Source organism: Cariama cristata, unplaced genomic scaffold, assembly GCF_000690535.1.
Source record: "Cariama cristata isolate BGI_N322 unplaced genomic scaffold, ASM69053v1 scaffold12907, whole genome shotgun sequence".
In the NCBI taxonomy this organism is placed as follows: Eukaryota; Metazoa; Chordata; class Aves; order Cariamiformes; family Cariamidae; genus Cariama; species Cariama cristata.
In genome coordinates this window covers 762-16456 of record NW_009628448.1, presented here as the reverse complement: position 1 = coordinate 16456, position 15695 = coordinate 762, and the positions used below count along the sequence as shown (strand labels likewise).

At 38.6% G+C, this 15695-nt stretch overlaps 1 protein-coding gene across 1 annotated transcript in view; it reads right to left on the bottom strand.

Annotated features, from left to right (window-relative positions):
- The window catches only part of BCAT1 (branched chain amino-acid transaminase 1, cytosolic), a gene marked incomplete at its 5' end in the record, with an annotated part of 57755 nt that extends 42445 nt beyond the window's left edge, over nucleotides 1–15310 (bottom strand). Inside the window, one exon of the mRNA XM_009704831.1 lies at nucleotides 15156–15310. Within this exon, the coding sequence (XP_009703133.1) occupies nucleotides 15156–15310 (155 nt within the window). The remainder of the gene's footprint in view (nucleotides 1–15155) is intronic.
- Nucleotides 15311–15695: the final 385 nt, after the last annotated feature.

The following is a 15695-nucleotide window of genomic DNA, read 5'->3' as shown; positions in this document are numbered from 1 at the left end:
GGGGGGGGGGGGAATTCGTATCTTCAGTGGGCCTTTAACAGATAGCAGGCTTGCCACCAACTATAAAAAAAGCAAACTCCCAGCCACAGCAGATTTCATTTCCTCTCCCCTCCCCACCAGCGCCCCAGGGAGGCCAAAACATCCCTCCTGCCTTTTCTCACCATCACCTTTAACCCTTCTGTTCCTCTTTTTCTCTAACCCTCTACAGTGAGACATGCAATCATGGCTACAGGCCGCTTTCTATCAACTAAAGGAGGATCTGCCGAGAGAAATCACAAATCTCTTTACAATGTACCAATATGCTTTACCTTAAAAGCTTATTAAAAATATGTTTTATTTTCCTTAAAGCTTAGGATTTTTTACTCCAGAAAGACAAATCTTTTGGGTAGAGTGTTCAACGGCATTCAGTGTTGGACCCTAGCGGGGCTAAAATGTTACCCAAACTGAGGGACAATCTGAACCAACCACTGTATAATAGATCCTTGCTTTCCCTATAGTTCTTCAAATACTTCCAAATTCAGTGGTAAAATCCCAGATGGTCTTCATAACATCATCAGTTTATAATAGTTAAGTATTCTGCAGATGAATTAAGCCACTGATGTTCCTTTGCACTGCAGTGAATTAGGATGGAGCACATGCTGGTTACCAGCTAACAGGATGGTAACTGCCAGCTGTGGAGCAAGAATTTCTCAAGCAGCTCTAGCAGTGTTGGCATCAACAGAGAGAGGACTGAAGCTGGATATGGTTTAATATTCTCTTTCATGATGATTAAAAAGATACAAAACCTGTATGTGAATTTCAAGTGTGGACCACCTAGAGGAAGCGCCCCAAGGAGCTCCATCGTGTTGCACTTCAGTTCAAGGTTCCCACTGAACCCAGTGAAGTCAACAGCCCATTTTTTGGGCGTATGCCATGGTGCCAATCCTGTTCTCCATGAAGTCATTATGTTTTACAGATTTAACTCATATTTAAAGCAAGTAGCTAACTGCCTTTGTTAACCGCACTGAGATTAAATTGAGTTAATCCCTCAGCACTAGAAAGACATACCACAATTACTTTCTAATTGATGGAGTCATATTTTAATGGCTCCATGGCTTTTAAAGCTAAAATTTGTTGTTAAATGCAACAGGGAAAATTACTCCCTGGTTTAGTGCCAACATTGCCAAGGGAGAGATGCCAAGCATAAATTTCCCTTTTGTGTTTAATAGCATGGTAGATTTAAAATGGCATCCATTTAAACGCTGATGTTATCCTAAGGATACATTTAAGCCACTGGGTCACTGTCTTCTCAAAAGTCACTCAAGTCTGTATAAAGTTACTATGCAATTACACAAGCATGACAGTATTTCCTGTGTTGTGGTGTCGAGCTAACAACATATTCTTTATGGTATACGTAACTGCTTTTTCTAAATTGGAAATAGGAGAGTATTTCACAGTTTTCCTCCAAAAATACTGAAATTGCACATTGATTTTTATCATTACTGTAAAGCTTGTATGAGAAAAAAATGTAAAGCATTACACTAGATTAAATTTTGTTAAAAAATAGGGTTTATGTATCATTGTATCACTGAGAAACACTACTAAAATAAAGACCTGGTGATGAGTAAGTCTGTCTTTACTTTTATATCTCAATGCTATAATAATCATTGCAAATCCTTTAGCTTTTACAAAAGTAATCACAACATACTCAGTTGGATAATAGTGCTCCCTCACATAAGTACTTACTTCCAGACTAACTCTTATATAAAGAAGAGGTAAGCCTTAGGGGGGTTAGTCTCCTCCCAACATGTGAAGGACCATTGTGTGTGTAACACTTAAAAGCACTTTCGGAAATTTTATACTTAATAGTTGTCACCTGCAATTCTGCTAGAACTCACCCAAACCTGAACATTCAGCTCCTGCATTTGGTCCTCAGACTGCATTGGACATACATATTTTCAACATCTTTTAGCATCAGGATGCTCCAATCAATGCCTCTTGTCTTTCCCTGCTGTCTTTGGTACACCTTCTGTGACTGCTATTCTGTTACAGGCACAAGACCTTGTAGCCAAAGTACTGACCTGCAAGGGCACCCAGTCAACTTCACTATTGCCATTTTGCCATGCCTCTAGTTATGCTCATCTTTTAGGGTATCCTCCTGCATCTCACAGCTTCTTCAAAACAGAGAATCTACCTCTTTTATGCAGTCTGATCACTCATCCTTTAGCTGAAAGGACCTTCTGGTACAAAAAAAGAGCCATCTTCTCTCTAAACTCCCTAGACTTCCTTAGTCTGCCTTAGTTTTTTCTGTGCCTTCACACTTGGTGGCTTTTGAGATTCAGCGGTAGTACCAATGTCTTTGTTCTCATTTGGGATTATCTGTTGCATAAACTGTGATTCTACCAGATCCTTTGTCAAACTGCTGGTTTTAGGTTTTAGCTACTCCATTATCCTATAGGCTTATCCTTAGTTATGAAATAGGAACTGAAGATTATCAGAAGCTTCATCTCTGTAAACTTAAGCTGCAAACTGCAGTTCTTTAACCTACAGTGTATGATATCATTTAATTTTTAAAAAATGGCACCAGTTCTCAAAAAAAAAAATAATTTACAGTTACCTTTATATGCCATGCATTTTGTCCAACTCTTTCAAAGAAATCTAATTCTTTAATCAGTTCTGTGGTCATTTAATTTGCCCTGTTTGATAACTCTTCTCACCACTGGGGAACAGAAAACTTTCCCTAGTGGAAGGCAGGAGTAAAGAAATAAATTGCAAATAATTTCTACAGAGTTTACATTTTCAGCTAGGAAATCATATTGGCTGCTTTTCAAAACAACTCAAGATATGCAGTTTCACAAAATCCTTAGTCATCTTTTTGGTTTCATCACTGCATGCTTATCCAAGTCAGCCCACACACAGCTCTGAAGTTTCCACTCTGAGAACTTCATCAACAGAACCAGTGCTCTGGTTAGAGTACTACCAGTGACAGGGGACATCTAAAAACCTGCTTTCATGCCCATGAAAGAATTGCAGACAGTGCTTTGTTGGCAGGTGTTGGCTATTCATGGAGGACAAGAATCTAAAGCAGCAAATAAGCCACAGATACACAGCTATGGCTGTATATAGTTCCTTCTACTAAGGCAACCTCATTTCCTGCTATGCAGAGAAACTTAAACCCAAGACTATCCTGTAGCAGTCATCAGGCCCAGCAAAGATGGAGTGGCAGTTTCCTCTCAGTCAGAAGTTATATGAAAAACAGTTTCCAGTGAAGAAAGTCCTTTCCAAGACATTTCTGCAAGCTAAAGCAGTGTCTTACTGCTTTTTCCCACGCTTGCTTCTGGCTACTAAGTGTCTAAGAAATATTTCATAGTCTAATTTACACTGGAAAGATAATGAAATTAGAATACTTATCAGACTCCAAGAATCTAGCAGATCAGTAAATTCAATACATGACTTATACTATGGTACTGCCTACAGGCAAGTCAGATCAGGTGTGTGACGATAGGTGCTTCGGCATTCAAAGCCATACAAATCAGAGTTGCCTTTCTGTTCCAGGTATAAAATAGAGTCCAACGTGCACAAATGCCACATATTCTGTGTATTGCTGCAGTCATCTAAAACACTTCAATGACTTCAAACCTGTTTTCAACTGCCCCTAGGAAATGTTAATACAATTTGGCAGCCACACCACATAAAAGATGAATTTGCAGAAAAAAAGAAAAAACAGTAATGATGTTCATGGCTTTAAAAAAAAAATCCACCCGCTGTCAGAGTGAGAGAGAAATCCTGAATATTACTGTAGGGCTGAGTCATATAATACTATTTTTAATATCAACTAAAAAGATATTTACTTAACAACATGTGTGAAAGACTTCCAGAGCTCAGGAAGCTCATTTATGTAATCTAACAGCCTGGCATGTTTACCTAGCTATCATGGGAGAAGTTGCATGATATAAAAATATTTTAGTACTATCTTTATATTGCATGTATGTGAATGTGAACATACACATATGTATGTGTTACCATGCAAGTGTCACCAAGTATGTTCATTGGGCTGGGTTATTTACATGATAGCATGGCATGCCATATCCACACAACTTCTTTTAAATCTACTGTTTTCAAAATCAAGACAGAAGGAGCAAGAAGACTGATTCCTAAATTGTATTTCTAACCACTTATCAAGCCAAACAGAGATCTTTGAGGTATCTTTGTTTGTTAGGTTGGAGCATTCTCCATGTATTGGCTTACCAGTCTTCAGTAATGAATTCAAAGAACAGAGAGCACAAATCCCAGAGCATCTCCAATGATACACCTCAGTGTACGCACAGGTGAAAAACAAAACAAAACACAAAACCAAACAAACAAAAACCCAAAGGAAAAGAAAAAGGACAATTTCGCATACACAGTTTCAGTGCTCAGCTTTTTACTTAGTTCACCAAGAATTTTTGTTTCTGTTGATTTCTGCCCTTCCAATACATTTCTTTACTACTACTCTTACCTAACATATATGTGCCCTGATGCCTTGTCAGCTGGGTGTTACCATCTTACTGTGACCGCTTGTTCAACCTTGAGCTGGCCCTAATGTTGTTTAAAGAGTGAGGTAGTGTAATAGCAGTATACAATAAAGAAAAACACAAGGCAACTAGCATAGCAGAAAAAGAAAGCTTCCACATTATTTAATAATAATTTTGCATCAGAGTGAAAGCATCAGGGCTTAGAACACACAAGAGTTTCTTTACCCAAGAAAGCTGCATTGCATAATGTTGAATTTAAAAGGATAATCATTAAATTAGTCCAAAAGACTGTGCGGGCACTTATCTTCTGGCTTGAGTAGTTTATTTGGTTTACTTTAAAGCCATTTAAGTAGTTGAATAAAACCGGAATATGCTTCTTTTAAAGCAAGTATCACTGTTTTTATTATTTTTAAATAAAAGACAATTCAGGTTATGTGAGTACAACTTATTGGTTAGAAAAATCTTAAAACAAAGAACATAAAGAAATGGAAATATTCAGCTAGTCCATCCAAGATTCTTATTTAGTAACATTTATAGCTATATCACAACTCTAAAAGCAGTCCAAGTTGGTTTCATGAGATTAAATAAATTCAGGACTATGTTGCCAAAGTAAAGCCATTGCAGTCAGCACTCAGGTGGGAAACCTTTCTAGGAAATAAAGCCAATTTTTTGACTGAGTGCTTAGATTAATATTTGAATTAGTTCAGTAATGCCTAACCTGTTGTACAAGAACACTTGCATCAGTTCACCTGATAGGTAGCAAAGCTAGGCAAGGTGAAGGATAACCACTTCTGAGATCCAAAATAACATGTGCTTGACAAAATGGTTTATCAAGAAGGCTAAAGGGAAGGAAAGAGTTCACCAGAAACAGAAAATAGATTAATCTGTTGTAACTAACTCTAAGGAGAACCTGACCAGGGATCTATTCAGCTTCAGGCTAAAATTATTTTGCCAGATATTTCAGAAAATGTACAATATGAGCTGTGAATTACACTCATACAACATGGAGCCTGAAGTGTGATCCTTCCCAGTTGAAAAATATTGAAAACCTACCACCAGGCCCATCCAATACAGGACATAAAGCAGCTGTACATCTCTGTGTGACGCCTCTTTATTCAATAGTTAGTTCTGTCTTAATATGTTTCCTGCACAACCATACAATCCTCCTTCCTATTTTCTTTAGAGAAATAGGCAAGTACTCTAAAGAAATTCTAAATACTCTTTGTGAAAGACCTCAAAATGCAATGTGCTTTAATCTTGATTTCTAAGCCCACTGTTCATACTGTTCTTGTTTGTTTTCCTTCCTATGACCCTCTTTCTGATCAGTCACTCCCCAGTGCCATTTCCCCCACCTTACTCTCTTACTCAGTTTACCGACTCTTCCCTTCTGATTGAGGAAAACAGCCTCGTACTATTAGGGGAACAGGCAGATGACCTAATGGAGCTCTTCCATCTCTAACTCCTATGAACAGTGCCACTAAGTGCCTCTTTTGTTGGTTTGTTTGTCTGCTCTAGCATTAATTAGGTTTTTAACAAGTGCATTGTTTGCTTGAATGGCATAAAGAAAAACATGTTAAAGCAACCAGCTGGATCTAGTTGACCTATAAATTCATTCACCTCTTTTTTTAACTAGATAGTGTCTCATGGCTATGTGATACGGTTATTGCTCAAACAAAATAAATGAAAATTCTGAAAGTCACCATGGTTTTATTGTGTTTAGGCCCATTTCTTACTGATATGAGATCCTTTACATCGAACTGGCAACAAGATAGGGTATAAATGCTATTACATACTTTCCCCTACCAATATAAAAGGGCTTTGCTGTTAACTACAAGGAAGCTTGTGTTCATTACGTTTTGTCTAACATTTCTCTTTACTCATGCATTCTATAATGCCAGGTACTAAATTAGCATTTTAAGATTTTACAGGAAAGTTAACCAGAGCTATGGGATGCATTTTTAACTGCACTGTTATACCAGCAAAGATGAGCCTAAACACAATAAAAATTATTCTGCTTATTTTCCTCAGGGATTCAGTTATACTGGCTATACTTTTATCCTGAGACAGCCGTACAGGTAAAGTACAGATCTGATTTAAAGATACATAAAATACAGCTTACAATTTATTTGTGAAATTCCCTGATGGTGGAAACTACACACAGATCCTGTAGCTGATGACCAAGGCAAGTGGCTTGATGCAATTACCAAATGATAATGTGAATAACATGAATGCATACACAGCAGAAACAAATAAAATCATTGTCTAAAGAGTTACTGAGGGTTTAGAACTGGAAGCAGACAATTTAGTGCAGGAGACCAAAGTTTCTGCAGTTTGCAAACAAATCACTGTAGACTCCTAGGGAAAAAAAACCCCATACCACAGCAGAGACAGTGATGGATTCCAAAATGAGAACTGACACACTTAAAGAAAAGAGCTAGCTGACAAAAACCTGTGTTTAAGGACATACTCCTGTTTGCAAGCTGCCTCATAACTACAGTGGAACCAGAAGAAACACAGGGTCAGGCCTGAATCACTGGGCTGTATAAGGGGTCATTTGTAGCTATTCTCAGAGTGCTTAGACCGTGTCCCATTTAAGTCCATTTTGCACTGGAATAAAGGTTTACATAAGACGTTGAGCAATGATGAATCACACAGTGAAAACAAAAACTCTGGGGGAAAAAAAGTCTTTGGAAGGAAAAAGGAGTTACTTTTTTTCACCATAAGTCCTGTATACATTCCCACTAGAGATAATAAAACAGTAACTTACACAGCTGGCTCTCAAATAACACTAAGTACAATAAAACATTATGCAATTGTGCATGTGGTTACTGGTCTGTAAAGGGCAGATATATTCTGGCTTGATATCACATCTAGTCCTGATAACTCTGCATGGCCTATTTAATTCATCACTGAGTATCAAATGCCACTGGTGCAAAAGCATAAGAAGCATGACTTTCTGTATTGCGTTAGGCTGTTAGTGTAGTTATTGCCTGTTCCCAAGCGGTTTGTTTAGCTGTTAAGTGCCCAACAGATGAAGCTGATAAAGCATGGCAGCAGTTATCTAACCTGGGGATCTGAATGGGCTCAATATTGCAGGTACACTCTGCCTGACTAGTCAGAGGAGTACTCCCTATAAATGTGCTTCTCTGCCATGTTGGTCTTTTAAAATGGCTGAGCATAGTCCCTGTTTTTTGCTTGCAGGCAGAACCATCTACACCTAGACATGTGTTTTGCCTGGACATTTGGCCATAATGCTGCAGAAGGACCCAAACTTGAGCTTTCAAGGTTTACAGTGGATTGAGTGATCTAGTAGGTCTCTTTAAACAGGTGATGCAAGACAGGGTATTTAAATAAAACAAAAAAACCCCAAAACCCAACCAAAACCAAAAAGACAGCAAGCTTTGTCTAGAGGTATTGCAAATACTGTACTTTCTTTTGAATTCTGAGGGTTGGCTGATCTGTGTGACGCTTGCAGTTATTTTGCTGTTTGTTCCAGTTAAAGAACTGAGACCTTCACTATTTATAAGCTTCAAACCAATCTTCTTACTGTGATATCTGAAAGCCTTAAAAATTAATACTGTCTCTACAGTTACACCACCTAAATGAAGGAAGGTAGAAATACCTGTCTTTTCTACAGACAAGATATTTAGGCACAGATTGTGCCTTCGGCATACCTCACACTGGTCGGCAGTTGCTTCAGAGAATTCACTGGGATGTGGACAGGTGCCAGAATAGGGCATGCACAGCTCCATGGGAACTAAATCTGTAGCTTCTCCTCCTTATAGAGACATATGCATCAGATCCATTACAGCTCTTCTCAAGGAAGAAGAAGAAGTGTAAACAATTGATGTAGTTTTGGCTGTGCACTCTACTCACAGCTACGCCCTGTGCAAGCTTCTTGTGTAACTGCACACAGGTGATGGCTGCAGAAGACTTGCCTATCCTAGCTCCAGTGGGTTTTAAGCGTGGCATAATTGGTTTGAAGTAATGTGAGATCTCTCCCTGGCTTTTACCAAAGCCTGTGTTATATTCTTGTGACACGTCTTTTGCTGTGTGTTCAAACACTGCCTTAATTTGATTTAACTGGACACAATTCAACAAAGTAGAAAGGAAGTTGGAGCTTTCCTCTCGATGTAAAGGGCACTAGGAACAGAGCTAACCCACAGGGAAAATCCTTGGAACTTGTTTGAAGACAGCACCTACAATGATATTTGTGTTCTTGTTTGAATTAACAACAAAATACAGAGAGGGAATGTATTTGCATGATAGACATCCAGAACACGTTAGGAACTTCTCTTGCTTTACAGTCAATAGGTGCAGCAGAAGGTAGTAAGTATAATCCACCACACCAAGCAAATGTAAGTAATCCCATGGAAGCTTACTAACAAGCCAAGAAAAGCAGAGCACAACTACAGTGTCACTGTACAGTGTCATACATTACTCCCTTGAATGTGGATAAACACCAAGATAACACCCACAAGAAGCTGCTTTTCTTGATGGTGTCGGCTCAAAAGAGGTGAAGTATTTTAAACTAGTGACAAAGCTAGGTATTCCACCTACTTATATTCAACTGTGTAATTACTCTAAGACAGGGAAAAATCACACATTATAACACTCCAAAATTTTGGAGTTGCATTAAAGTTACCCTATGTGTCCTTTCTAAATACCCTGTGAGCAAGCCCTTCATCTGAAATCCCCCATCATTTGTTGACAGTGCCCAGAGCAAACTGGATTCTGCCCAGGGAATTTGAGAACAAAATAGCACTCAGCACATTAAAAGTGGCCTTGAAAAAGTATGGTCACAGATGAGGCATTTGTAGAGGTGTCAGCATTAAGCACGCATTAAGCACGCAAAGCAAACAGGGGCCCTTTGCCAAAATTATAGCACGGTAAAAGGTCATCACAAATCAAGAGTGATACAGTCTCTATTAGAAAAATTAGAAATACTAAGAAATGGCAGTAGTAATGAAGATAATAAATAGGCCTATGACAAGTAATGTAGGCTTGTCCTCTTACAGTTCAACATCTGTATCAATGATCACCCAGCCCAGCTCAGCTCAACAGATCTAAATTGAGAAATGACTTACTTATAACACCTCCATGAACCAAGGGTTTTGCCCAGCTTCAACCCACATGAATATCAATGCTCTTGACTAGAATGTCTCTGTCATTTCTGAATTTATGAAGCTGATCTTAAGCATCTTAAAACAGTTTAGAATTGGATATGATTTGTTCACTGTAGAAATCCAGTTCACCTAGAAATGGCAGGACAGAATACTAATTTTATATGTATGTCACAATAAATATTTTGCCCAATTGACATGATAAAAACATTTCTGGCTCCAGTAAAACCACTTAAAATAAGATCCAAAAGGAAACAATTGTAAATGCAGCATTTTCAGCTCAGTGGAGAAGCAGAAAGAAATGCTGACTTTACTGAACTTCTATCTCCAGGTGTCAAGAAGAGAATCAACCTGTAAATGCCAAGAATCATCTCTGATAAGGTGTTGAAAGGCAAAGAGTAATATTAAAAAATGAAGCTAGTCTAGTGGTACAGACACTTGTCAATATGAAAAAAGTATAGACTACAGAACTTGTCTTTGTATTATATAAAGCATTGTGTAATACTGAGGACAAAGCCTGGGCCACAGCACAGGATCAAATTTAGAAAAAAGCACAGCTATGCTAGAAGGGTATAGAAAGAAGAAAAACTGAACTGAACCAAGTACAGTCGAACAACCCAAAGGACTTCCTTTATGGTTACAGAAACAAAGTACTTCCCGGCACGGGAACCTTTGTTTCCTTGGTCTCCGAAACTGCACTTCTGTTCTAAAGAAAGTTAAACCAGTTTAAGGCAGAGTCCGCAATTTAAGTTTCCATGCACGCATAAATAGGTGACAGCATATCTAACCACCATACTTGCTTAAAGAACAAATTATATACTCATGATGGATAAATGCCTCAAATATATGAGCATGTGAATACAATATGATTGGGTTTTTTTCTGTGTGAATGCATGTATATATGCAGCTGTACAGCTGTGGCAAAAATTGGGGCTGTGTAGCCACTGTACGCTATAATACCCTGTGTTACAACTACTACTTCATGTTGAGTAAGGAATAAACTTAGTTTACAATACACTTTTATACTAGTACACAACTATTCCATTTCTATAGCTGTCATTCCCTATACTTCAGGCAGTACATTCTAGCAATCAGAAAGAGTTTCTTCAAGTTTGTAAGCAGGCACTGCCACAGTATAGGGCAGGATTCAGAAGGACTTACAGTTTTGACTCTTTAACACTAGCACTGACTGTGACCTTGGTAATTTGATGATCTGTTCTCATTAATGATTATGGTACTTCTGAATGTTTTAAAACTATAGATCCTATTAAAAAAAAAAACCTTACATTTTTATTCATCCAGGATCAAAAACTTAACCTTTCCACCTGTTTCCTCAGACTTTAAAATCAGGGAAATAAAGCCTGCATCATGCATCTGGTAAGAAACTTACTTAACAACTAGCCCGCTAAATATGTTGAGGACATTGCAAGTATTAAAATTTGCTATGAAGTTTTATTCCGCGTATTGTTTTGATTAAGAATTTCCTTTCTTTTACTGCAGGGCAAGAAACTCCACGCATCAGCAGAAATTATACTATTACTGTTGATTTTAAGTGGATTTTATGTGACTTTTAATGAATTGCATGACGATATGCAGTTGTACAAATCTTTGTGAATTAATAATTTTGTTGTAAGCGTAGAATATGCAATTTTTTATGTTTATATATTAAAGATGTAATAAAGTTCACATTTCAGAAACTCAAAAAAGGTCTCTCTTTTTCAGTGCTTCATATAGTTTTGCCAGTGTTTTATTTTCCACACATCAAAGGAACAATTACACAGTTTAGAAAATTTAGCATCAAATATTACAGAAGTGAAAACTACTGGACAGAACCTTTTCAAAAGTTGCAAGAATTCTAGCAGTGCATTGAACTTCACTTGCAGTCAGTTGCATTGAAAAGAAGTAAAAAGGAAATCTTGTGAATTCATTTCAAAACCAACAGGAAGCTGTTATTTTTTAAAAAGTCAGCAGTATTATAAAAATCCCAACCTTAAGAAAAAAATGTTTGAATCCCTGAGATATCCCCTTAACTTTCCCTTGACACTAGTAATTTCCCTAGGAGTTTTGACATACCTCTTCCACTCCCATGGCCAGTGCCTATTGGTACAGTGATCCTTGTGCAAAGAATTAGTCTTAAAATTCACAGTAAGAAAAAAAAGAGTCTAGCAAAACCAGGATGTATTCTGATTATAAGAAAAAAGTACTAGTTTGGCTCTCCAACGCACATGGGGAAAGAAAGTATAGTAGAGGGAAGGTGTTGAGAGTGTAGGAAGGAGATACAGTCCTTTTTCCTGGCTCAGCAGTAGGCACACTGATGGGAGTATTGACAAACTTTATCATGGATCCTAATGAGGTAATTAAAGCAACGAGGCTCCTGGGGCAGGGGGCAAACCCCCAAACCCCCCCCAAAAATCCCCAACAAATGAACTCGAAAGGGTCCAAATAAAGTCGCATTCTTGCGAAAAGACTTCCACCAACGTTACTCTTCAACCTCTTCTGTTAAGCACTTGGAGTTCTTCAAAATAATAGAGAAGAAGAAAATTTTACTACTATACTGATATGTTAAAGAAATTACTTTCTGCAAAGAAATCTGCCTATATTGGTGACTCTAAAGACCATCTTTGCACAGAGTTTTTTGTACTGTTAAAAGCCCAGCAAGCAGAGCTCTGGACAAACCTGTACTAATCCACCCTACTATGTCAAAGACTATGACTAGACACACAAAAAATAAAATTAAATCTTAGTTCATAAGCTTTTTTCCAGGACCGTAGGATAATCCAGGATGGAAGCAGCCTCAGGAGGACTCTAGTCCAACCGCCTGCTCAAAGCAGGGTCAGCTCTGAGCTTAGACCAGGTTTCTCAAGGCTTTATCCTGTTGGGTCTCAAGAGCTCCCAAGGATGCAAATTGCACAGCCTCTCTTGGCAATCTGTTCCACTGCCTGACTGACCTTGTGGGGAGCATTTTTTCCTTATATCAAGTCTGAACCTTTTTCACTTCAATTTATGCCATTGTCTCTTGTCCTCCTACCATACATCATTGCTGAACCTGGACCCATCTCCTTGATTTTTCTCTAGATTTTGGAAGGCTGCTGTTACATCACCCCAAAGGCTCCTCTTCTCCAGACTGAAGAAACCCAGTTCCTTCAGCCTCTCAGTGCCAAACTTTAAAAAAAAGTTCATTCTCAGTAAAGGTAATGCAAATTCAATCATTTATTACTGAAGTGATGACCCCTAAGACAACAATCTAAATAAAATTAAACAAGTGGACATGACTTGCGTGGCACCGATCTCTCTGAATGCTAGTGGAAATTAATACAATCAGTTAAACCCTATTCATATACCAGGAAAAAACAAATATATTTTCTGTGCTTACTGAGGGTTTTTATCAAATATTGTGTGAAATGCTGTAATAGGCAAACTGAATTAGCAATAGCTGTGCATCTACTGAGAAGTCATATGCTGCACTCCATTAATGCATCAGGTATACTCTAAAATAAAACTTGGAACAAACTGCAGACCTCAAGGGAAGAAAGTAAATGAGTAACTCTGTTGGAAGGGTATTATGACATTAGTTTGTAAAAACAGTAACAAAGTATGGCCCAAGATGCACAAAAGATAGATGGGTAAAACTTCTTAATCATTTTAAAGATAGTTTCAATTATTTAGTTGATGTTAACTTTTTTGGACCATTTGACATGCACACCAATGGGCAACATTAGATCCTTCCATAAGTATAACACTGGATTTTCATCTGCAGTATCATATGGTAATATTTGCTAAATCACCCTTTAACAACAGATGCTCTATTTCATGAGGTAATATTACCTGTCCCTTTAATGTACAGAGCCATAAAGCAATGAAATTGTTTCCAAGGTAAATGGGACCACCCATTCACTTCATTCTATCTAAGAATGGGAGGTATCAAGTTGCAAGGGTGTAAATGACTATGAATAACAAATTAGGGTCACATACTACTTTGATTTATGCCTGAGTATCACCAAAATTCAGACACTGAAGATGAAGCTTGGGCATTTAATCTCTACATTACAGCCGTTGTGCCAGTTGGATAGCCACAATTTATTATCAAAAGCCTCAACCAGTATTAAGCGGCTTGAGTTCACGGAAGTCTCTGATGAGCTTATCCAGCACTGTGGAGTACGTAATATGTCACTGTAGTGACATGAAGATGCCAGTCCTCATGCATGGTCCAAGAAGGCTAATTATGTAAATTTTCCAAACAGAATTTACCCCTTAGCTCCTTCATTCTGACATTGAAGGTCCTGGCTTCAAACCTACCAATAATCTGTAGTTTGCTATACATTCAGCTATAATTATTCATTTAAGAAAATGGCATAACATAAGGAAGTAATGAAAATAATGTCTGTTCTGATTCTTTAGCACACCCACACCAAATAAATTGTTTTAAAATGGCTGAACAAATTCAGAGTAACTGAATGCTTACACAATTAACGAGCTGATTTCCCTCCTTTCCTAACATTGCCCTCCCAGGGATAAATTAATCACTACTGAATTCCATTTGAAGTATTTTCATCTATCAAATTAAACCAAGGATATGGTCTATGGACTGGTTTAGCAAGATATCAACTGTGTTAAAGCTACCTAACAATTTTGCAATCTTCTTTTTACCTGTGAATTTGCAGCAGATTTCAATACACAGTTTTCATGGGAAAAATCCGAATATCCACTGGCTCACCCAATGCTAGGATTGCTAGGCCTGTCAGTAACAATCAGTGCAATAGGTGGACAAGGCAGGACTGCAGAAACCAGAGGCATAATTCATTTCTTATACATAACATTCCTTTAAACAGGCCAGAAAGAGAGGGTTGAGGTTGGGCTGGAAATGGTTCAAGGAGAAAGGGAAGGTTGTGACTAAAAGCAGTAAATGATGAAGCGGGAGATGAAGGGATAAGGAGCTGTAATAATGCAGTTGCTTACTGATACCTTTGTACATTTATTGGTTTTGCATAAGTATCATGATAATCAAGTGGTAATTTTCTGCACCTTTGATACATGCTCTACAAATACACAGTGACAGTCATAACCCTGAAGAGCTTACAGTCTGAACAAGTGAGGCAAACACAGGGTAAAAGGCTCAGACAGAACTGACTTGCCCAAGGCTACACCACTTGCAAGCGACAAGAGTGTACTTCTATCGTAGCTATTGCTTCATTGTGTCTTTACTACAGCAAAAATAGAAAGCAAGGGCTTGTGCAGGTGAGAAGAATCCAATGAGATATCAGTACTGCTTTGAGCAAACAGGCAGGTAGGTCTACGGCTTGCCTGCTACTTCTTTTTTGCATGGCCATGCCAAAGGACTACTGCCAGCTGCTGGATAAGACCCCGGAGACTGGGGCCATGCCCTCTTTCCTAGACACACAGCAGGTACATCAAAAGCATATAAAACATGGCAGTCTATCTCACTCCTTGACACGCTTGCATTCTGTCCCTAAGCATTCTGGCTGGGGGCAGCTGCTTGGGCATTTTCCCCGTGCAGTTTCAGATCAGTTTTCTGCCATACCTGGTCTGCCACTCTCCAGTTGCAGAAAGTGCAAATAGGATTAATCAGAGCCTCTTGAGGCTCCTCCAGAGCACTCACCCATTCTAGCTCTGCTACCATCAGTAGCAGCTGCACCACTGCTAGATCCACCCAGGAGACAGCAATGTTGATGAGAGCTAGGATGGGATGAGAGTAACACTTGTCACCAGTGGCAGAGAGGACCCCTGCCAGTCACATACCTGTTGTGCCCGTATTCCATCATCTGTTCTAGTTACCCAAGGACAGAAATAACTCAGTCTTCGTTTTCCTCAGCTGTTAACTTTGGCATCAGGCTGCAGCTGTGAAGTTCACAGTCAGCCTAGCACAGACCTTCTTCAAAACCCAAGAATTATTCTTAGTGCAGCTGTTCCACACTGTATAAAGTTGCTGTGATATTCCCTCAATTTAACTGAAAAGCACCCATGCTATCTCCATGCCCTTTGTTTTGACAAGGAAGACTTCTTTTTAATCCCCAGATCAGCCTCACTAAGCAGAACACAAACATGACAGTGATAAAAGGAT